Source organism: Ruditapes philippinarum, unplaced genomic scaffold, assembly GCF_026571515.1.
Source record: "Ruditapes philippinarum isolate M1 unplaced genomic scaffold, ASM2657151v2 ctg788_1_1_1_1, whole genome shotgun sequence".
In the NCBI taxonomy this organism is placed as follows: domain Eukaryota; kingdom Metazoa; phylum Mollusca; class Bivalvia; order Venerida; family Veneridae; genus Ruditapes; species Ruditapes philippinarum.
The window spans coordinates 43,343-66,512 of NW_026853814.1; the positions used below are offsets into that span (position 1 = coordinate 43,343).

The 23,170-nt window shown below is 33.1% G+C and overlaps 1 protein-coding gene across 1 annotated transcript; it reads right to left on the bottom strand.

The window, feature by feature from the left end:
* Window positions 1-813: 813 nt before the first annotated feature.
* LOC132738006 (angiogenic factor with G patch and FHA domains 1-like) lies at window positions 814-20,138 on the bottom strand. The gene is made up of 14 exons (XM_060725419.1): window positions 20,011-20,138; window positions 18,180-19,052; window positions 16,414-16,513; window positions 15,631-15,746; window positions 14,891-15,055; window positions 14,146-14,253; window positions 13,508-13,630; window positions 9,835-10,777; window positions 7,967-8,118; window positions 7,218-7,359; window positions 5,871-5,953; window positions 5,429-5,559; window positions 4,784-4,883; window positions 814-1,470 (listed from the first exon to the last, which is right to left on the bottom strand). The coding sequence occupies exons 2-14, from the start codon at window positions 19,044-19,046 to the stop codon at window positions 1,255-1,257; spliced, it is 3,246 nt and encodes a 1,081-aa protein (XP_060581402.1). The 5' UTR covers window positions 19,047-19,052; window positions 20,011-20,138; the 3' UTR covers window positions 814-1,254.
* Between the last annotated feature and the right edge of the window lie 3,032 nt (window positions 20,139-23,170).

Genomic DNA, 23,170 nt, shown 5'->3' on the forward strand with positions numbered 1-23,170 from the left:
TTTTGATTGGTTATAACGCAACTCAAAGTACACCAATATCACCATTTATCTAATTTAAATGTGTTTCATATCATATCTAGTCAGTTAATTATTTCCAATTGTCCTTCTGACACTTTATTCTTGGGTATACCTCGGTCACATATCGTAAGTAAAACTGATTAAATTTCATCTTTTACCTTGGACTTTAAAGTTACAGTTTAGTTTAGTTCACAATTAATATGTTGGACTAAGCAGCGATATTAGGTGTATAGCCAAATCATAGTTTCCATTAAGTCAGGTTACACTTTTCATCACAATTTATTGTATGTGATAAAAAATTAAATATGTGCGATGTAAATTCTGAAACAAACAAGATTTTGACAGAACAAAGTCCTTGGTGTTGTATATTCTTGTTTGGTTGGTTATAAACCATATAGACATTGTAGAGGTCATATGTTCTAAAGGAACACAGGCCTTCTGTAAGCTAGCTTCTTCTAATGAAGAATTCATAGTTTCTGTCTTCGAACTTATAGAAATTGTAAGACCATTGGCAAAGGAAATCTTGCAGATGTCTCAAATAAATAAATCATCAATGTTGAATACATGTACTGCTTAATCAGGTGCTTGTATGAGAGGACATAAGCTCCTTTGATTATAACATACCGGTCTCTGATCATACTCGATAATGCAAAGCCTGCTACATATTTATTTTTACCATGTTTCGCTTCCTTTAGAAAGTCCATTTTATTTTTTTCAACATTTAACAAATGGGTCACATGCAGAACCTCTTACGCATCACACATCTTTATTGGTTACATTTAAAACAACAAGAAATTGGCTTCCATATTTATAATTTAAACACATAAAAAGCTAACATAATCGTAGTCATAACAAAAACACAATATATTTGCTGTTTATACTGAATATTTTCAGCATTTCCCTGTTACAACTAGTCAAACAGTTTGTTTGTAACTCAACTTAATTCTGGTTGACTGTTACATCGAAAATGACATTATATGGTAGGTATCCTAATGTTCTTGATGTAATTATGAATCACATTATCAAGCGTTTTGTGGATTTTCGCAAATGGATTTTCAAAATGTACCATTTAATCAGAGGAAAGTAAGGCTTTGCCACACATTTTTCACCTCCTCAGTTCCACCATTTTGCATGTGCATCATTAAGAAAACTCCCCAGAATTCTTTACTTTCTCCATGATGTATGCTTCCTTTTCATATGAACACAAAGCTTAAAGGGAATACAGTATTTAAATTGTCAAGTAAACTCTGTGTCTCCCTTTGTCCATGACTTATTTGTAACCGTTTGTTTTTTTTGCTCACTGTTTCCTTCGATTTGTTTGAACCTTTGTTGCGCTTGTAGTCTTCTACTTGCTTTTCTCATGTCAACAGTATTAGCATCATCGGCAGTAAAAGCCCCGGCACTAGCTGATCCAAGTCCTGCCTTCTGACTAGCTCTCAATGTCACAGAAATCTAAAACAACCAAACAGAAAGACATACTAGAATTATATGAAATTTTCATTTTTATAAATTTCTAAGTTACTTATTTTTTATACAAATGCCTACAGGGCCTAAAAACTTTTTGGATTGGGCTATACGTGGCATCAACACTGTAAAGGTCATATGACGACTTTCCAACTTTACTAGTGAAGTAGAACCACTAATGTTCCATAAGCTTGCTGGGTATCTTCGTCACATAAAAGGATCCAAATTCACTGGCGGGATTCGAACCCGCAGCTTCTCTGATTCGACGTCAACGATGTAACCACTCGGCCAGGGATGCACCTATTTACAATATCCCTATTACGGAATATAAAAGGGAATATTCAATAAAGCCAACCACTACTTCCCCTTCAATCCCAAACAAAAGCTGATGTAAACACAAATTAAATGTATATATGATTGGGGTAAAAACTGTTTCCTTTCAAAACATTCAATTTTAGTATGCATAGAAGTGACACTTCTGCAATCCAGTTATTATCTTCTTTTTTTATTTACCTAGGTCATTTGGAATAATACCTATCAAAGTGCAAACAAATCTTCTTCAAACTATAGACAGCCTTATGTAGCTTTATCCTTTAAGTGATTTGGTACAAAAGCACTTGATTTGTGTATTTATAAATTCAATCACATACAGAAGCATGCTGGGATAGGGATAGATAGAGAGGAGTGTCTGGTTTTAAATTTTGATTACTGAATCTATTTTCTCAATGAACGCATTACCATTTAAATTCTATGCCCTTATGAAATTCTGCTAATGACACAAGTAATAGATTGAATAAGCTCTCATAATAAAAATAGATGCAAAATTTAGACGAAAAAACAAAAAGTGAAAAGATGGGGAAAAGTCTTGTTGTCACCTCCATAAGGCATGGGAACCCTGCAAGGACGTAACAAGCTTTCAATCAAACATTTTGTTATGTAATATGCGTTTGGAAAAGAAAGCAATGCAGTTTATAAAGTAATAAATTATTTTGATTTTCAAAATTTTTAATACTAACATATTTTATGCACCTAGTTTATCAAATCATTAATTTTGCCATCTAAAACTTTTATCACCTTAGACTTTTGATAATATTTGTTTTCAAATTACACTATGTCATAAAAATTGAATGTCATTGCATTCTTCATTGCATTTTTTCTTGTTGCTGCTTTCAATTTACAAAAAAAAATAAGCATTGATAATAATGTCATTATTTGTATAACATATTCTACATTCTACTGCCTTGGACAGATATTTATATAGTTCTTGAAGATATAAATATATTTATCTTAAGTTTAATTGTTTCAACCTTTATTTTACTGATCTTAGGGTTAAGCACTTTAAAATCAATAAATTAACATTAACAGCTGATTATTGAAAGATTGTGTGAATGACATAAATCTTATTTCATGTTCTGGTCAGAAAACTACCAATGATTAACCAAACATGCCCTGTCAACAAAACCAACATGCCCTGTCAACAGAACTAACATGCCCTTTAGACAGCTTAACTCAATTACATACAACACTGTTTCTGTTTTGAGCACTTAAAAGGTCATTTTTACATAATAACATTTAGCATACATTTCAGAACCAGGAAAGGGAACAGTGACATTCTATAATCACTATTTGTGTCCAACAACACTGGCAACAGCATTTAGATAAATCTATTAAACTGTCAGAATCAGATATTCAACAGCTATATAAATTTTGTATTTTAAAATAAAAATCTGGCCCAGTGTATGAAAAGGAATCATTCATAAAATGCATAAATTTCATGGAATAAGCCAATTTTATTGTGATGTAAATAATAAATGGAATTTAAACATTCTTGTGCATAGCTTATTGCACAAAACATAATAAACTTCGGCTATCTGACCGTGTTTTGGAGGCTGTCTTTCTTTTAAGAAAAGAAGGGATCATAAGTAGTGAAAATTAATTTCATTTAGAGAGATGGGCTTGATGTAGTTAGCCATTTAACATTTGACCCTTAATGTCTCAAACAAACTATTTTGTTTTTCATTTCAAAGATAGTGGACAATTAAACTACAGCAGCGTTGCATCATTATTAGCTTAAATAATATCCATCATAATGTGTGTACCGTATTGCAAAATATGTAACATTTTCATAAATAAAGTAAACACTCTGATGTAGATCCTATATTGCACTGTAAACAACAAATTGATAAACGGAACATTGTTTTTCACTTCCTAAGTTTATAATGTTTGTCTTAATGACATGTCATGATTGAGTGAAACAATGCTGAAATATTTACAATAACATACTCTGTTTGTTTTAATATCACACAAAACCTGGTTTACTTCATTATTTTTACAGGTGTTTAACATTAAGGTATTTTTCCATCTTTTAACAATTTCAGTGAATATCTACTCCAGTTGAAAATAATCAAAGAAGCACTGGTTGACTGAATGTAATTGTCTGTTTTTCTGGATCTTAATGTAACACAGTCATGTTTTTGGTCTTATCTCAGTGGTCAATCCATCTAACAGGCTTTCCTGGATAACTAACCAGTCATTACCAATTTCTGGCCAAGTTACCAGCTATTTATCCCACATGAATTCTCAATCAGCAGTGAGAGACAAATGACCATTATATTCAATGTCCCAGATTATCTGTCATGGAGAAATTATGCCTCGCCCTCAGGTTCAAACCAGGCACCTATGGATTACTTATCTCATGCTCTCCCTCTAGAGCTAAGTGGGTGTATGGTACAGCAAATTAGACTGTACAGAATCCTAGATTATCATACTTCAAAGTAAAGAAACATTACGATTCTTTATGATCGCATAATCATACAGCTTAGCTATCTAGTATTTCATAAAAAAGATAATCTAATATTGAACAATGCTGAGCAAAATATTATGCACTGCACTTCTCCTAGTCATCATCTATCAAAATGTTCAGTTTCAAGTTAATTCAGGAAAAAAATCAAGGGAAATGCAGAAAGGGGCATAATAAAAAAGAATGGGACTTAACAGAGTTAAAAGAGTTAAAGTTCTTCAACACTGCTTTTCTTCTAGTCAGCATGAATCTATACAAGTGTAATAAATGTCAGTGCTCTTGTTTAGAAAAATTTGGAGCTAATATTCCAAGCTCCTTCTTTATCACCTTATAGGAAAAAAACTACATACATGAAAAGTAAAAGCTTACAATCATTTTTTTTGTACACTTTACAAATATATTTATAAATTTGAATAGTTTTTATATTTTGAAAAAAGTTGATACAAATCTAGAGGTGTGGAACTTTAAGTAAATAGAATTATTCAGTAAATGAAAACTTACTGGCTCTTGAATACCCTTATTATTCTTCCCAAGAGAATCACCTTCCTTCCAGCCCATCTTTTGTAACATTTTATGACCCACATTGCCTGTTGATATCGGTCTGAAACGATAATAAAGTACAATATTATACCTTAAATTAACCTACCTTCCTTATACATGTACATATATTATTGAAGTTTCGCAAAAATATTCAAACTTTTAAATAGAACGATATTTTCAGGTGTCAGTAGCGGTCTGATAAAAAAGTACAATAACTGCCTGAGTGGGCACTATTTACCTTTTTATCAAATAGTGAAATTCTAGAGCTGTATAAAGGCATAGAGGATTATACCAGAAATACATAATACAAGATGACTGAAAAAAATTTCCATTATATATAACATGAAAATGTGATGGTTAAGCAATATAACCTTGTTCCTCCTTAGAAACAGTGTGCAGTATGATCAAACCTTTTAAGATCATAGAAACATCCTAGTTGGCTAAAAAAGTGAACAGACAGAAAATTAGAATGGATGTCGAGCATGGACAATGTCTTATACACTCAACAATTTAATAAGGATATACTGGATCCTGAAGAGATCCCATGGTACGAATACGAAGCATTGATTGGGTACAAAAGATGAGGTATAACAATGTATAATTTACCTATGTACAGAGGCAGGTGCCTCTTGTTTCTGACCTGGTACATCACTACCTACAATTTTCCTTCTCTCTTCAGCTTTGTCCGTGTAGTTAGGATTATTGAACACTTCTACATTGTTCTCATATGCCGAGTTCTAAAATTAATGATCATGCCCATTGTCAACAACAACAACAGAATTAAGCAAACTTTCATGGGCAGACAACTTAGTTGGACTGTGACCCCTAAGTTTTAATTTCATCAATATTTGTTTCAATTATGATTATCTTAAATCATGCAAAGTTTGAGAAAATTCTCTGTGCTCTTGCCTTTGTTAAAAAATGCACTACTCCTGGAAATTTCTTTTTTAATTCAATCAAACAATTAATTATCAAATAAACTATGATAATGATTCAGATATGAAATTTCATCCCTATTATCTTTCCTGTTACAATGATGTATCCATACCTTTAGACCATATCTTTTCTTGATTTGGTTTAATTCTTGCTTCTTTTGGCGTAGTCTTTCCTCCTTGGACAAAACTTTGATTTCTGAATTAAAATGAAATAAATATTTTAAAAGTATTAATCAACTTATTACTTAAATTAAATAACTAAAATTATTCAAAGACAATGGGAAAGAGTTAAAATACACTATGAAAAGGACAGACCTTGCCCCTTGTTTGAATCGTGACAGGGACTTTGGATTCTTTTAGGTCAGTAAGCTATCCAGCTAGCTTAAGGAATATTGTAGGTTCTATTCAGAAGCCTACCTGTCCCTGTAATAATGCAAAGTTTTTTCTCCACCAGATCAGATGTAAAGGCGCAATATGACCTTAAAAAGTTTCCGTGTGCCTACAATTTTTTTTCATTTAGTTGATTAAGTTTAATAAGGTAAAATCGAAAATAAAAGTACCATTCTGTGGCTGCTTGCTTTATGCTTGCAATAACGTACATGGTTCAACTGGACATGTTTTACAGAAGTAGTACTAGAATATTGGTAGGCTTAACATGTATCTGACTTAAAACAAATCTTCACTCAGATCTGTTAAAGGCGTTAATCAATAATTAAAAATTTGCTGTTAGAATGCTATTTTAATATAGTAGAACGTCATTCCTATAAATCTGATGTTTTCTATATCAACAAACTTTATGTGAGATTTATAGATAAGAACTTACTGTTTGGTAGACTATATCTATCAGGGTAATTTTAACATTGTAAAAGGCCTGCCAATTTCCATTAAAGTATCACGGAGATAATATCCTGAGAGACGCGAGGGTGACTTATTTATGACATAATACAGCTATGCACAATTATTGTCTATAATCAGAAAATTTACCGATATTACGAATATTCATTCTAAACTTTATTGGAAGAATTTATAGTATAAATCTTACATTTCTGGACGACAATATTAGCCCCAAGACACAAAAACGTTTACTGAAGCTAATATTCTGTATGTACTGACAGCGTGTTTGATTCTTTTTATTGCATATGTAAACCACATCTGTTTTCAGAAGGAATACGACATACTATAAACGGTACCAAAAAGCAATCTTAGGACAAAAAAACAGCAAAGAATGGCAAATGTGTCATATTGAACATTCAATGACAACCGGCATCTGAGAACGTTTCTAAATGTACAAAATTTCATATTAAATATTGATTTCTGCTTGAGCCAGTGATAGGGGGCATGAACAGTCACTTGGACCCATTAAAAGGCACAATCAAACCAAGCTTAAAACATTTCCAATTTGTTGTTTTGGACGTTCTGGAGGGATACTGTTTTCTTTTTTAGAGGCAACAAAATTAAACTACAAAACCACAATATAAAAGACTTTTTATTACAACTTACAGGTGATAATCTTTGATCATTGAGAAAAGTTCCATTCTGACTAGCGTGATCATATATCTCATATTGACTAGCACCTTCATTGTACTGAATCTCAGCATGTACCTGAAATAACAGTATACCTTATATATACAGGATATTGAATGAGTGTAAGTTCAATACTGAATTTAATATTTTATTCAACAAGTTCAATAAATTCAGTAATGAACCTATACGAATATAATACTCTATTTATCACATACCCAAAATAAAGACTGTTTTAAGTGAAAAAGAATCATTTTCTCATTGTCATGCCTATAGTGTAATACTTATAATTAGCACGTTTTTATACTCTGTTTGTATAAGGGCCATGTAATACCATTTCCAAGGGTCGCAAAAGCGTAATGTGATAAATAGATATATCTTCCATATCAAGCTAAGCAACAACTGATTTCTTCCAAACCTGATGTTAAGTATTTACATCTATTAAGAACAAATAAATAATAAAGGGTGTAGTTGATACTTATATCAGTTAAACACAACTGTCAACTGCAAATATTTAACTACTTTTCAAATAAGGAAATATAGATACAATATATCATTTTTTTATATATTACAAAAAAGAAAATTTTAAGATGTTGGACTGTCCTGAATTCTGAAATATTCCTTGAAAACTTTCATCCAAGCAGAACTGATCAATGTCTTAATCTTTTGGCCAAAGTAAAATCTTTACCTTGCTAACATTAAGGTCTGGTATACAAATATCACAGTTTTCTCTGCCAAGTTTTGCTCCAGTACATGTTACAATGTGCAATGTTCCTACAGGGAGATAATCCGACTCCAAGACCATCATTCTTATACAAGGGGGATAACTTCCTGCCACCTCTGAAAAAATATATATTTATTTATTTCTACATTTATTTATGACAACTTTTTGAATAGCCTTGTTCTGTTACTAGCTAAAACTAGCTAAAGCATGCACATACATAACCAGTGGTAGAGTGGTTAATGCATCAGACTAGTAATCTAACGATTGATGGCTGACTGGGTTCAAACCCTGTCAGTTGGAAGCTATTGTTTCATGGAGCAGGTAATTTTACAATCGATGGTTCCATGGAAAAATTACAAAATGAGACTTGGCTTTCTACAATAACTAAAATCAATTCTAAATAAACTAAAACATATGAAAGTCAAAAATCAGCAAAAGTTGTCTTCTCTTGTGTTTCTACAGGTATATCTAGCTACATATGATAATTTTGATTTTTACAAAATAATCTTATAAAAGAAAATAACTAGAGGATGCTTTTGTAAAAAAGCGCATGTCTCCCCCACTGCACTGTGACCTTGACCTTTGACCCCAAAAACAATAGGGATCATCTGCTCTATAAGACCAATCATCCTATGAAGTTTGAGGGCTGTAGGTCAAAAGGAACTCTAGTTATCATCCGGAAACGAGAAATTGACCAACGGTCACTGTGACCTTGACCTTGACCTTTGACCCCAAAAACAATAGGGATCATCTGCTCTATAAGACCAATCATCCTATGAAGTTTGAGGGCTGTAGGTCAAAAGGAACTCTAGTTATCATCCGGAAACCGAGAAATTGACCAACGGTCACTGTGACCTTGACCTTTGAACTACTGACCCCAAAAACAATAGGGATCATCTGCTCAATAAAGCCCAATCATCCTATGAAGTTTGAGGTCTGTAGGTCTAAAGGAACTTTAGTTATCATCCGGAAACGAGAAATTGACCAACGGTCAGTGTGACCTTGACCTTTTGACCTACTGACCCCAAAAACAATAGGATCATCAGCTCTATAAGACCAATCATCCTATGAAGTTTGAGGGCTGTAGGTCAAAAGGAACTCTAGTTATCATCCGGAAACGAGAAATTGACCAACGGTCACTGTGACCTTGACCTTTGACCTACTGACCCCAAAAAACAATAGGGATCATCTGCTCTATAAGACCAATCATCCTATGAAGTTTGAGGGCTTTAGGTCAAAAGGAACTCTAGTTATCATCCGGAAACGAGAAATTGACCAACGGTCACTGTGACCTTGACCTTTGACCTACTGACCCCAAAAACAATAGGGATCATCAGCTCTATAAGACCAATCATCCTATGAAGTTTGAGGGCTGTAGGTCAAAAGGAACTCTAGTTATCGTCCGGAAACGAAGAATGGACGGACGGACTGACGGACTGACGGACGGACGGACGGACGGACGGACTGACGGACAGGGCAAAAACAATATGTCTCCCCCCGAGGTGGGGGAGACATAATAAATGCAATATGGAAACTTTCCAGTTTTGTTTATGGATATATCTGGTGGTACATTATTTCAAGCTTGAACAATTGCTTGTTCTTGGTATTCAAAACTTCATAACAAAATTAATAAAGTTGTTTAAAATATGAAATTATTTACAATTTAATCAACTAGTGCTATTGTTATTTACAATACATATGAAACTTACCTCTTTCAATTGAGTCATTTTTTTAAACTTGAAATATTTTCTCCTCTTTTTAGATATTTTTTTTAATTTATGGGATAAAAAAGTGAATATAATAAATACATATCTACAGTACAGCAGTCAAACCTTGTTCTTCTTCATAGCTTTCATTCCCATCCATATCTTCATACATATCTTCATCAGTATCACTGTAGTAAGAACTGTAACTCTCACTTGACTGTTCAATATCTGAGTCAGTAAGCTCCCCTGATTCAGCTTCATTCTCACTACCATCACTATGACTACGATAACTTCTACTACTTTCACTACGCCTTTCTCTATGATGATGCCTCCTTTCAGATTTCTTTTCATGTGACTTTCTTGAATTACTTTCCATACTGTTTAACTGATGGTCATCCTTGAAATTATTGATTACTGCAGTATCTTTTAAATTATCAGATTCGTTTGCATCATTCATATTATCATCATCAACATGTTCTTCACCATCTATCTCAATAACCTCATCTGCATCATCTATAACAATAAACTCATTTTCAGAGTCAAGATCAAACTCTTCAGCACTATTTGTTGTAAGATCCTCATCACCGTCATCAACTTCATCCTTACCGGATAACTTACTGTCTTTTGATTGTAAAGTCTTGGACTTTGTCATTTTGGCAGATGGCTCTGTATGTTTTTTCCTTTCATTTCTTTTCTTAACTTTTGTTCTCTCACCATGATCATTTTCTCTCACCTTAACATCATTTTCATCACTATGCATCTCCTTCAACTCTTTTCCATACTCCCTTTTGCCATGTCTTCGTTTAGACCTACTTCTACTTCTCCGCTTGCCCCTTCTTTCATTTCTATCATATGACCTATAACCTCTCTTACTCTTCCTCTCTGACCTATAACCTTCTTCACCTGACCTTCGGCGTCTGTCATTACCACTTTCACCACTGTCAACAATATCTGTATATTTTCTTTTTCTTTCCCTTTTTTCGTGATATGAGTCTCTTCTATGCTGTGACCTATTTCTCAACTGATTTTCTTTCTCTGCTTGTCTTCTCTCTTTCCGGTTTTTGAACACCTGAAATAAAATGAATCTAGGTCAAGGTCGCTCTGCTGATTATAGTTACCTAGGGCATGCTTCCGAGCATTTCTCGCATACGGTGAAATCTTCAAGTCTTCCAATCCCAACAAAACTTGACACATCACTCCATCATCCATTCTGTTGCACTGAGAATAGACAGAAGAAAAGAAAAAGAGAAAATAAAGGCTGATATTTATTTAATTTTGAAAACTTCTATTCAATAACATAATTGATTTGCTTACTTTCAAGAGAAAATTTGAAATCATTTTATTAAAGCTAATTCAATAAAATATTTGCATGGTAACGACATAGTTAAATAAAGATACTTTTTATAGCACAATGCTTATTGCATACTTTTTTAAAATCTAGTCATTTGTATTATACCACACATTCCACTGTTTTGTTACTCAATGTAAGGAACAGACTATGGGCATAAAATAATTGTTTTCATTTCACTACAATGTATATGCAACAAATACTGCTTTCCCATACAATGAATTCTTTTTTTTTTGTTGTAATTTTCTGATTCCATGTTTATCCATATAAAATAGGCATGGACAATATTTTATTTCTATATAAATGTATACGCACTTTAATGATTTCAAAAGTTTTATGATTTTTTGATGATATTCATAACTATACAATGTGTTAAAAATTTACACTTCTGTCATTTTTCTCCTTGACAATGAAATTAGCATTTATTATGTTATCTTATTATTTATATGATATAACGTTTAGCCTACTGGTGGCAACTCATTTTACCCATGCATCCAGTGCAGACCTGAAGATCAGTTAGCATATATGTGCCATCTGATCATGACAGCACTGTTTGCTATTCATTCAATATCTTAAAGGCCCATTATGCCTCAGAAATGCTATCAGTTTCATTTTTCAAAAACTTTTATTTATTGGTATCTTGTTACAGTTTCTAAAAAAACATTTGCCATAAAGATGAACTACCGTTTACTTTCTTTGCTATGTGTCAATTAGTAAAAATATAGTAAATTAGTATTTTGTATGAAAGTCAAAATACTACTTTGTTTACATTATTCAACCTTGCACATTTTGTGGTACTTTCCTCAGTTGTTTTAACATCAAACTAGCTCTAAATAAATTAATAAACATTTTTAAACACATGGTTTTCACATTTATAAAGAATTAAAACAAGAGCTGTCCGTAGGACAGCAACGCTCAACTATTCTTAGTGCTTGATAGTAAAAATAAATGCTTGATACAGTTACCTCCTCCTGTTTACAGGTTGGGGTAATGATGGTGAACAAGTGTGCAAAAGTTTCAAAGCCATATGTCAATGGACTTTGAAAATATTTGAGGTATTACAAAAACTTTAACGTAAATTCTAAGTCAAAAAGGGGCATAATTCTGTCAAAATGCTTGAAACAGTTACCTCCTCCTGTTTACAGGTTGGGGTAATGATGGTGAACAAGTGTGCAAAGTTTCAAAGCCATAAAAGCCATATGTCAATGGACTTTGAAAATATTTGAGGTATTACAAAAACTTTAACGTAAATTCTAAGTCAAAAAGGGGCATAATTCTGTCAAAATGCTTGATACAGTTACCTCCTCCTGTTTACAGGTTGGGGTAATGATGGTGAACAAGTGTGCAAAGTTTCAAAGCCATATGTCAATGGACTTTGAAAATATTTGAACTATTACAAAAACTTTAACGTAAATTCTAAGTAAAAAAAAGGGGCATAATTCTGTCAAAATGCTTGATACAGTTACCTCCTCCTGTTTACAGGTTGGGGTAATGATGGTGAACAAGTGTGCAAAGTTTCAAAGCCATATGTCAATGGACTTTGAAAATATTTGAGGTATTACAAAAACTTTAACGTAAATTCTAAGTCGAAAAAGGGGCATAATTCTGTCAAAATGCTTGATACAGTTATCTCCTCCTGTTTACAGGTTGGGGTAATGATGGTGAACAAGTGTGCAAAGTTTCAAAGCCATATGTCAATGGACTTTGAAAATATTTGAGGTATTACAAAAACTTTAACGTAAATTCTAAGTCAAAAAGGGGCATAATTCTGTCAAAATGCTTGATACAGTTACCTCCTCCTGTTTACAGGTTGGGGTAATGATGGTGAACAAGTGTGCAAAGTTTCAAAGCTATATGTCAATGGACTTTGAAAATATTTGAGGTATTACAAAAACTTTAACGTAAATTCTAAGTCGAAAAAGGGGCATAATTCTGTCAAAATGCTTGATACAGTTATCTCCTCGTGTCTACATGTTGGGGTCATGATGGTGAACAAGTGTGCAAAGTTTCAAAGCCATATGTCAATGGACTTTGAAAATATTTGAGGTATTACAAAAACTTTAACATAAGTGGTTATGCCGACGCTCGGGTGACTACAATAGCTCTACTTATTCTTATCGAATAGTCGAGCTAAAAAATATGGATTTGTGAGGCATAATGGGCCTTTAACATTTACCCTTTAAGTTAAGTTGATGACTGGTTTTGTCCATATTAATATATGGACAGTTCCAGTTATAACATTTAGCATGGTAAAAGTTAAATATGTAACAGTTCAATTTCTAAACTTCATCTTTAAAGTTTTAAACAAGTTTGTGATGGCAAACTTTAAAAAAAATTCAAACCATTTTTCCACTTCACTCGGTCAAAATTATTTTATCTTTTCATTAATTCTTTATAATATTAGACATTATAAGTTTCCTAATAAATTGTTATGTTTCGAGTTGAACTTACTTTGTCATCAGCTGAATGCCTCTCATTGTCCCTTTTCTTTCTTGCTGTATTTCTAGATTTTCTAACTTTGGAAAGGTTTTTCTTAGACTGATCATGATCCATGAAGTTTGGCTGTTCTGTTGTCTTAAAACATAAATTTGCAGAATTTTGATAGCTCTCAGTCAAAACTAACAATTCAGCATTACAGTCATATACTATTAGTTTTATTAATTTTTTGTTACTTTTGTTGTTTTCACTTTTAAATTAACTCCACTGAGGTTTTATTTGACATAACATAATGATTTTGTTTGTTTGTTTGTTTTATTGGATTTTACATCACACTGAAACAGTATAGGTCATATGGCAACGTTCCAGCTTGACTGGTGGAGGAAGACCTCAGGTGCCCATTAGAAAGGAACGCGCCCCTGAGTAGAACTAGCTGGATAGCTTCCTCAGATGAAAAAAATCCAAAGTCCCCGTCAAGATTTGAACCCACAGTGGTGAGGGGCAAGTGGTTTGAAATCAACGAACTTAACCACTCGTCCACGAACACTCCTGACATAATGAAAAAAATCCACGAAGCAAGAAATGGTGTATAGATTTAATTCAAAATCATATAAATATCAAGTCCTAGGAAAGATAATAACCAAATATCATACCTGACTTTGTGTAGGAATCTCTATCTGAGAATGAAATAGGTATTCACCAGTGTCATAGTCATAATAATAGTAGATGCCCGTCTTAGGATCATAGAATAATGACTTGTGCTGTAAATAGAGGTAAAGATAAAACTTGAATGAAATACTTATTTTATTTAAAATATTATTTCTGACCAGATTAATATTATATTCATTATATCTTAAGAAATGCATTGTATTAAGAAAGAGCTTTGATATGATGTTTATGTTCTTTTTGGGTTTTATGTCGCAACTTCCAGCAATAAAGGTGGAAGACTTCAGCTGACCCCTTTGTGCACCTGAGTAGAATTCCTGACATTTGTAAGCTAGCTGGATGCTTCCTTGTCTAAAACTTCCAAAGTTCCTAGCCAGATTGATTTCAAAGATGTCTCTCTTTCTAACCCTATCTTTATCTGCTGAATTCTTTTAAAATAAACTTGTCATGTACTTATATTTTGTGAGTTTAACCCTTTAAATAATTCATTAATTGGACCTGTCCAGCTTCCATATTTGGAATACTCCAGCTTAGTAATGTGACATTATGTCAAGATGAAAGATAATGTATTTCAACCTCCAATCTTCTATAAAATTGTCAAAATGATAGTATGTTGTTTGAACTAAGAAAGAAAAACAGTTTACTGGGCCTATTCAATATTGCATATTCATACCAGAAAAAAAAGGACATTCATCTGAAAATCTTGAAAGTGTATTAAGATTTTATACTAACTTGATCATAGTAATAACCAGTGGCTGGGTGGTAATAGAGGCCCGAATGATCGTCATACACATAACCTTGATCCTGCAGCATGTTGGCCTGTTGTTGTTGTACCACAGCCTCTGCTGCCTGTTTTATACTGTCAGCTATAGAGATAGCGTCCATCTCTGAGCCTGCCTGCTAATACAACAAAGCAAAACCATTTCGTGTTAGATTCTCTCTTTAAAAAGACTGAATTTATAAGATAATTACAGTGAAGTAACAGTAATTATCAGATTCATAAAATGACTGATTAACAAACGTTCTATCATTTTTCTATGTAAATAAAAAACAACATCTTAACATGAACAGGGCTGGCAAAATCTGATTTTGACATACTTGTTCGTTTTTAAGTGAAGCATTTTTCATTTTGTCCGTATGATATTTACATAGTTAATTCTTGAAAATCTTCACTTGTCTGTACAGGCTGTTGGACAACCTGGGCAATACGGACAATTGATTTTGCCAGCCCTGATGAATAAACTAATGTTGGAGTTACAGTAACAGACACTTTGTATAAGAAATACAGCATCACCATGGTAACTAAGCATTTGTAACACCCACAATCCCAGCAAGCCAATTGAATCTCGGAATACTTAATGCTCTTAATACATTCAAACATTTCAAGCAAATATGGTACCTTCAATACAAGTTAATTTACTATAATTCTAAATCTACAACACTTTCTGGCTTAAAAGTAACATACAAAGTACCTGCAGTGTAGAAGGTATCTCAGGAGTGACTATAGCTACATCAGGTGTCTCACTTGTCTCGACAGACATTTTCATTGACTCATCATCGGCATTCCATTTTGGCATAGTGTCAACTCCTGTTGTGTAACATTAAATATTTAAGAGTCAGGGCCTGGAAATCTAATTTTTTCTCACTAACAGTGAAAACAATCCACTCTTTAAAAAAAAGCAGTTATTCATTTGACATGATAAAAATATCTGTTATAAATAAACTTAACATACATACAAAACATACATAATAACTGGTTAGAATTATATTTTGTCCGATGAAATTGTTCCATTTTTCAAATTCTTCCAAAAAGAGCATCATACTGTGTAAAGATACAAAACATAATGTCTACAACTTGTCTAAATAGTAGGGGCTTCCATTAAGTTCCAAACTTAAAGTCAGAGAGTGCAAATTGTCCGACATTGGACGTCACATTATATAGGTAAAGAAGAAAAAGCATTACATTTTGGAAGTCACAACCCAAAATCAAAGGGTAAATTACTCCCAAACTCCCACTTATGGGAGCCTTGATTAAGTCAGCATGAATTCAATTAATTCTGTCATTGTGCCACAAGATTTCATTTCATGTATATACTTACTAACAAACACTAACCTGTTTTTTTAACCAAAAAAATATACTTGACGTGTCTTAACTAAATCATACATATTTCAAACTTGTCATGAATTATCTACATCACCAGTTACTATGATAATAGTCAGATTTATTTTTTCTATTTCCTCATCACAAAATTCACCTGTGGTATAATTCAGAAAGTCCTCCTTATCTACCTGTACATGTACACTGCATGTTTGTACAGTTTTCACCCGGTGAATTTCACTACTTAGTTTCTCAACCTGTAAAATAAACATGTGATCACTAAATTTTATTGTTTAATGAACCAATTCAGAAGTATCCTCCTATAAACTAGACCTTATGCAGGGCTCATCCTGGGGGGAAATTTTAGGGAGAAGTGACTTCCTCGCGAAAAATAGGGAGAAGGGAAACAGCCCAATGTGTATGCATTAACATGCATGGCTATACATCCTTAACTATAATATAAACACAATTAAACTATTTATCAGCTAATTTATAAGCTTTCTCTACATATTTGTTTATATATTTTCATGTAGATTTATTGATAATAATGTGTAAAAAAAATTTGATGAATAAATTAATTTCATATTTTTACTTTCCTCACTTTTAATAGAAGATAAAGTTTCAAACAAAATCTGCCTATTCTGTTCTGATTACAGAAAATTCTTATATGATCTTGCATGTTGTAATGTCATATTTATGTACATATAGTTATGCTTATAAAACAATTTTCAAACATCTTAATCTGAGCGTCATATTTATGACATAAAAACAAATATATATATTGAAACAATAAGAACACTTCTTTCCGTTATATACATGTTCACATGATATACGATTGATATGTAGCATGCCGATCATGATTCGTAGTTTTTCCGGGATGTCGTGCCCACGTGCGTAAGCTGTGTCAAATTTGGCATTTCTACAAAGATAACAATGCCAAACACTCTCACTGTCTTCAACATACCAATCGTAAGATTTTTGCGAATTGGCTTCCTTAAATTTTTGCGTCAGAATCAGTAACTTTCTTTTACTTCTAGGTTTGGGCATTTCGCCCTGTAGCCATGACGTGAGCGACATAACAATTTTTTAATTTATGTTAACTAATTTATGTTAACAGACTGAAATCATTCAAAACTATGATTAAGTTTTTAATCCGGTCGCTGATCATTAATGAAATTGATTATTTTTAATTGACTAACAGTTTTGTGATAGCCGTGAAAAACCCATTGCAGATCGCCTTTACTCGGGTTAAACACCGCGTGTATATCAAATAGGGAAGATTTGCATGTGTTTAGATGATCGGGAAAAAACAATCTATAATTATCGCCAAATCCCGTATTAAACTCGCAAAACTGTCACACAATTTTACCCGTTTCGGGCCGATGCTCACATTATTTACTGTCTAGAGTAGGCGGTCTATCGCTTTGCATACAGGTAGAAGGGTAGTATAAAGCGACGCTCTGATTGGATAATGATAATTAGCAGTTGTCATATGGGCGTATACAATCTCTGCTCTTTACATCGCCAAGTAATTATTCTTTGGGAATTAAGATTTTATCGGCGATGTTGACTTCTCTTTGATCAATTGTGAGAGCGAAATGGAAATATACACGGCGAAGTTTTCGCCTGAATCGCCCTTCCGGATGAGCCCTGCTTATGGGGACTTTTTGCCCTTAAAATAGTGTTTCCCATAAGTAGCCCATCATTTAAGAGTTACTGTCTATTAATAACTTTAAAAGTTAAAAGAGTGTTAAAAGAAAATCACTTTTTATCAAAACTTTCAAATACATGTAGAAAACTCTGTTAAATAAATGGCAAACTATTTAAAGACAGTGGTTATATCTAATTGAAAATTATATGAAGATAATTTAATATTATGTCAAGTGGTTATATCTAATGTCAAGTATATATAAAGTTAAGTACCATACTCCTTAAAACCTCGTTATAATCATTTGCCTTAGTCAGCTGCCGTTCACTCCTGTGCAATTTCTTCTTAGTAGCTTCTAACTCAGTTCTGCATTCATGAACTAGTTTGATGGCCTCTTCTTTCGACAGATTGGTACAGTCTGATTTTTTATCCATGGTTTTCCTGACATTGTTCAAGCACGTATCTAACTGTGGACACGGCGTGGATGGAATTTCATGCTGTGCTATTGAAGGTGACTCTGGTTCCAACTCTATTTTAGATGATGATGATGATTTTAATTCACATGTTGATGATATTTTAACAGATGATGATGATTCTGTATTAGATGATGATGACTTTATGACAGATGACTTCGGATTAGACATTGAAGATGATTTCACATTAGATGGCATATCATCTTTTATATGTAATTTTACATCAGACTGTGACATTGAATTTACAAGTGATGATTCAGATGATAGTGATACAGACTGTGTAACTGTTGGATGTACAATGTTTGAATCAGACTGGTTTGCTGTCTGAACTGTAAATGCATTTGATGATGAAATGTCAGATTCAGACTGTGTTGTTGAAGCAAATAAGTTTGAATCGGGTTTTTCCGTATTTAAATCATTGGCTGCTAATATTATATCAGATTGTGAGCTATCTGAATGTATGAATGTTCCCCCAAGTACAGAGGACACTTTGGTTTCCAGTGAAAGAGGAGAGGAATTCTCATGATTTTCCACATTACTACAGGTACTTTCATGCACTTTCTCCAGGTCCGTAGTGATATGTTGACTTCCCTGGTTTTGTATCCCTCCTGTTGTCTGACTGATTAGACCAAGCAGTTCAGCATCTGTTAACTTCTCCGTACTTGCCATTTTTACCTAAAATAAGCCATAGAAATCTTTGAATACTTTTAACTCAGAATTATGCATTTGATAAGACTGGTGCTGTTCAGTTGGGGCACTCTTACAAAAATAATAAGAACAATGCAATCAGACTTTTTCCTAGGTACAGGCAAAGGGACCCGGCACAGTGTTGGGATAGTGTAAACAAGAGCTGTCGGTAGGACAGCAACGCTCGACTATTCTTAGTGCTTGATAGTAAAAAAAAATGCTTGATAAAGTTACCTCCTCCTGTCTACAGGTTGGGGTCATGATGGTGAACAAGTGTGCAAAGTTTCAAAGCCATATGTCAATGGACTTTGAAAATATTTGAACTATTACAAAAACTTTAACGTAAATTCTAAGTCGAAAAAGGGGCATAATTCTGTCAAAATGCTTGATAGAGTTACCTCCTCCTGTCTACAGGTTGGGGTCATGATGGTGAACAAGTGTGCAAAGTTTCAAAGCCATATGTCAATGGACTTTGAAAATATTTGAACTATTACAAAAACTTTAACATAAGTGGTTACGCCGACACTCGGGTGACTACAATAGCTCTACTTATTCTTATCGAATAGTCGAGCTAAAAAGTAATTATAGAAAAAATATATAGTTTATATATAATATATATTATCTATAAACTATATATTTTTTCTAGAATTACTTTTTTTACACTATTCCAACACTGTGTCGGTTCCCTTTGGGTACAGGTACTTTGACATTAAATATTTTCATTTTCATTGAAAACTAAAGATATTTTGATAACTTATAGGTGTTCAAATAATGAATAAAATAACAAAGTCAAATCTTAAGTCTGTTCACTGACACTAAACTAGTCTATATAATGTCCAGATTTTGACAGTTACCAGTTTTCGCGATGTAAACAAGTTAATAATTTTGCAAGACAATCATTAACGTGCAATAGTATTATACATTTGAATTTGGCAAAAACACTTACAGAGCAAATGTAGACTTTTATAAATTGATGCTATATCAAAGGTTCTTTTGCACCTATCGATAAATACATACAATAAGATAGAAAAATTGACTTTTTTATTTTCTTTTTGGGCAATGGTGCGCTTGATTGTTAAACTATTAATTTTTGATTTAATCGAACAAATTGTGTTGTTTTCCTGTGGTCATTTGCGGGTTTACCATGTATTTTTTAATATATCACGGATTTATATTACATGTACTATAAATCCTTGAATATAAGTATTGCTACTCCGTGTTCACTCATTTCAGTAAAAATATAAATCTGCTTAGTGCTAATAGATCTATGTCTTAATTTAAAATTTCTTATGAAAACATAATTATTATAACATGATAAAAAGGAATTAAGACGTATTTTAAATTGCTTTTTTTAGGATTGAACCAATGACCAGTGCTAACTCTGCTTCAGCATTGATAAAAAAATGGTTCTGAATTATTTATTTAATACATTAAAGGCTTAGTAAATAGTTAATATTGTGATCAAATTTGAAATTTTACCACGATCAGTCTCGGCTTATATTGACTGACGACCATTTATCTTTGGGCCATATATATTATCTGTAAATCTTCATCAATATACTAGCTTACTAAAATAAATACAAATGATAAAATCCTTCAAACGTTATTTGTCTTATTTTTATCACAAAAAGCATCTGTAAGGCCTAGAAAATTACCGTATAATCAAAATCAAACCTGACACGTGTACTGAAACAGTACGTAGAGTAGGCCCTATAGAAATTATTATAATAGTCTACGAGATGCAAATATAATAAATACGCAGATTTTCAAAGGTCACCCCATTGAAATCTTCTTTTTTATACAATTTGCATAGAAAAGGCCATAACACTTATTATAATTAAGTCAGTCGTTTATACCAAACCAAACTTTATTACTTTTTTAGTATTTCATAAGCATACTTGCATCAAATAAGTCAATATTATATAGGCCTATACAGTGTGCAGCTTTAAACCAATAAGTCGATTATGAACAACTTTTAATATCATCAATCATATGTCTCTATCGAAACAACTCCATTCACAATTTCTAAAACTGTCAATGTCAATTAAGTTTTTTATTACCCTTCCAGATTTTTTCCGCCTTTTTGATTGGATATTGATCACCCGAAAGAAATTGATATAACCGAGCCAGACGGGTAATATACACACTAAATTTCCCCGTTTGGTACCCAACGTTGTAAACAATATGCGCTGAGGTGATGCGCGTACGGTTCGATTTTACGCGGTGTAAATTCCGATTTAAAAGCACTTTTTAACTGTCAAATGATAAATATTTACCAAAGTTGAGTAATGATACATATAACCATCAGTATCGAAAACAAATATGACCTTGTGAAAGCTTGATATTAATTACAAAAAAGTGCGTTCAACAGACTACTCCTTTTCTATTGTTTACTTTCGTAAGGTACGGGAAAAATACGTCATGTATTTATGTGACGTCATGTTGTGACGAAGAGGTATCCTAAAGGGAATCTTATTTCGACGTTTCATTTGAAACAGCAATGATTTTTTAAAAAATCGTCTAAACTCGGCAGGGGAAGGGTAATAAAATTATTATTTTGGTTTTGGAGTGATATATGTGGATATATTACCTGTCAAGATAAAATATCACCCTCGCCTAACGGCTCGGGTGATATAAAATCTTAACAGGTAATATATCCACATATATCACTCCAAAACCAAAATAACATATAATATACACGGCTGCTGTCGATTTATGAAGAAATCGCGCTTTATTCCTCTAAAAATGATGCTTGCTGTATTATAAATTCGTTATAAATATTTCTGACAGGTTATATGGCCGTATATAAACGGCTGTTTGCAATATAACACTCGCCTAGCGGTTCGGGTTATATTTACAAACAACCGTTTATATAGGGTCATATAGCCTGTCAAAAAATCTTTATAACTAATAATATATATACAATCAAGACTCAAACCACAAACCAAAATATCTACGTAGCTCAGGTAACCAATGTGTCAAAATAATATCATAACGGCTATCATTCATGTAACACACGTTTTACAAAATGTGATCCGGAAACAATACTCACTGTATTGCAACTGCACATTAGAAAGAAAGGCAAGTATTCCAGGTTTCATGTTGACACCTAGTCTGGGTTCCAGTCTGCCGATTTTTTATGTGATTCTGTTCTCCAAATCGACATACTATCAAAAGCACCAACGACTACGAAATAGCGCGTATGTAATTATTATGAATAAGCAAAATAAAAAAAAAACTACCAATGCCTGAATTCCAGACTAGTAGACACCCATTAAAATGATATGCGTATTGTACTATTTGCGGAAGAACTTTTATGTCCATTATAGATTACTTAATGTAAAGCGGACATAAACTTCTGAAATTTATGCTCTCGAATCTCGAACTATTTCCAATGACTAAATGAAGAATTTACGGTTAATTAGTCGTCAGTGAGTAGTTCTCACTGTGAGTACTTTTTTATATTGTAAGGATTGTTCATTTTATAATCGTTATGTTATGAAAAGGGCTCAATGAGTTATGTTAATGATGTGAGTTTTAATCAGTATCGAGTGTCCACTATACTTATATTAAGAGTAGTTAACGTTCATGGAGTGAGTAATGCTCAGTGATGGTTAATCATGTTCGTTTCAGTAGCAGTAAACTGTTGCCTGAAAGTTTTGACACCAACAAAATTTAGGTCATATGGCGTCGAAACAGAAAAGATGATTTTGGCTCACCTCCGATGTTACAAACTTCAAAGCAACACCAAGGGCCAAAACCACCTTAACTGCTGGAGCTAAGAGATCCATAGACTCCAATAATTCGAACCCATTTGGTCTCCTCTTACGAATCACGCAGTTGGCTGCAATTCTGACAGGCAACCTCTCAGCCACAAGGGTAATTTTGTTTAAAAGTTATACAAATGTACGTATTAACAAAGTGAAAACTACCTAGTGAGCAATGTACATACACGGAGTAAAGTTCACAGTGTAAGAAGTGTTCACGGAGTGAGTAGTGCTTGTTGATAAGTGATTATTTACGTCAGTAAATTGTTTGCTGTTTGGTGAGTAATATTCACAAATTGAAAAGCGAGTAATCTCACTGAGTGACAAGCTTGATAAGCA